At 37.6% G+C, this 1,708-nt stretch overlaps 1 protein-coding gene across 1 annotated transcript in view; it reads left to right on the top strand.

The window, feature by feature from the left end:
* The window catches only part of LOC107085079 (alpha-tectorin-like), a 21,151-nt gene that overhangs the window by 10,642 nt on the left and 8,801 nt on the right, over positions 1-1,708 (top strand). Inside the window, exon 12 of the mRNA XM_015375225.1 lies at positions 1,383-1,679. Within this exon, the coding sequence (XP_015230711.1) occupies positions 1,383-1,679 (297 nt within the window). The remainder of the gene's footprint in view (positions 1-1,382; positions 1,680-1,708) is intronic.

The raw sequence follows: 1,708 nt of genomic DNA, 5'->3' as shown, positions 1-1,708 counted from the left end.
TGCATAGTTACCTGTCTGAGCATTAAGTAAAACTTATGTGCAGACTTTAAACTCATACTGTATCACTCAAAATCTGTCTGCCCTGTGCTCAATTCTGATAAACTCTGCTCTGCCACCTGTGCTCTTTTTTCGCTCCTTTTCTTTGTGCACTCCTCTACCTCTCTGTGCGCACTTGACTTTGTCTTTTACTTGCTTGACTCCATCTCTGCATGAGTTTGACCTGACCTCTGCTCATTCAGCTCCATCTGCGCACTCCCACCTTGATTAGGTCTGTGTAAAAGAACCACTGGCCTGTATTTGAAACGTTATTGATCATGCAATAGAAAGGAGTGAAGCAGAGGACAGGTGGCAGAGCAGAGTTTGTCAAGGTTCAGCGCATGGAAGGCAGGTTCTGTGTGATGGGGTGTGAGTTTAAATACTGCACATCAATCTCACTGCTTGGTCAGATTGGCCAATGCACGCTCAGGTTTTGGCACAAGAATTACACTATAGAGGGCAGCTGTGGCTTCAATGTACCTTACATCCATCAGTGTTTGTTTGTGTGACTAACTAAATGTAGTGTATAGCAAGTTGGGGTCCTTAGATTTGATTGAGTTTTGTACAAGTATAGGTAATTTACAGTTTTACCATTCTTATTATTGTTATTTCTAATATACAGTATAATTATATTATTGATATTAATTCCACTTTCTAGTACATGAATTAGTTTTTTGTATTATAATAAAAGCATAAAAAATATTTGGCCAAAAACATTTGATTTAGATTTAGCTACCAAAGAAGGTATTATAATTTTTTATATTAACAGTTATGGTGGTGCTGACATATTAACCTGTGCAAAAACACTTTTAAATAATGCTAAAGAAACTGGGTAGTCGAAGCTGGGTAGTCCGTACAGTACCTATGTTAGCAAAAGCTATTGCAAAAAAAAAAAAAAAAAAAAGCTTTTGTGTGATTTATATAACATATTGCTTTGGAAAAGTCTATTCATGATTGTGCGCTGACAGTTTGCGGGGTTGCCCTGGTAGAACTAATCTCAAACCACAGTTTAATTGATGTGTTAAAAGAATAAGGGAAAATTTAAAATATTTTATCAAGACTACTGAATTCATATGTTTCACAATTTTATTATTTACATTTTGGTTTATCCTGTCAATTTTTCAAGTTTTGCTAATTCACTCACGTTTTCTTCACCCAAAATATTTTAAGCTCTTAAAATATCGCAAAAATTAAGAGAACACAATAAAATATACCCAATTTCAACTAGATGCTGTTCTTGACATTTTTGAGTATTTTAGGTTTAACTATGTCTCTCAGAGGTTGAAAATAAGTCTCGTGACAGTTGAGCGGTTAAGGTACTGTATTTTTTTTTTTATGTTTTAAAGGTTGATGGTCAGCTGACTAGACTGCCCTTCAGCTCTGGGTCCAACAGAATCCGCATCTTCCAAAGCAGCACTCAGAGCATCATCCTTCGTACAGCCTTTGGTGTAACTGTGCAGACCGCCCTGCCTCACTTTGTGGGTATCACTGCACCAAGTGTCTACAATGGGTTATTAGGTGGAATTTGTGGGAATTACAACGATAACCAGCATGATGATTTCCGCAATTCCAATGGCACTCTGGTCAGTGATTCTCAGGTGTTTGGGAACAGTTGGCGAGCTGGATCCCTGGCAGATTACTGTGTGGAAAGCAGATATCATGACTCTGCAGC

This window comes from Cyprinodon variegatus, unplaced genomic scaffold, assembly GCF_000732505.1.
Source record: "Cyprinodon variegatus isolate N-32 unplaced genomic scaffold, C_variegatus-1.0 Scaffold115, whole genome shotgun sequence".
NCBI lineage: Eukaryota > Metazoa > Chordata > Actinopteri > Cyprinodontiformes > Cyprinodontidae > Cyprinodon > Cyprinodon variegatus.
This window is presented reverse-complemented; position numbering and strand designations above follow the sequence as displayed.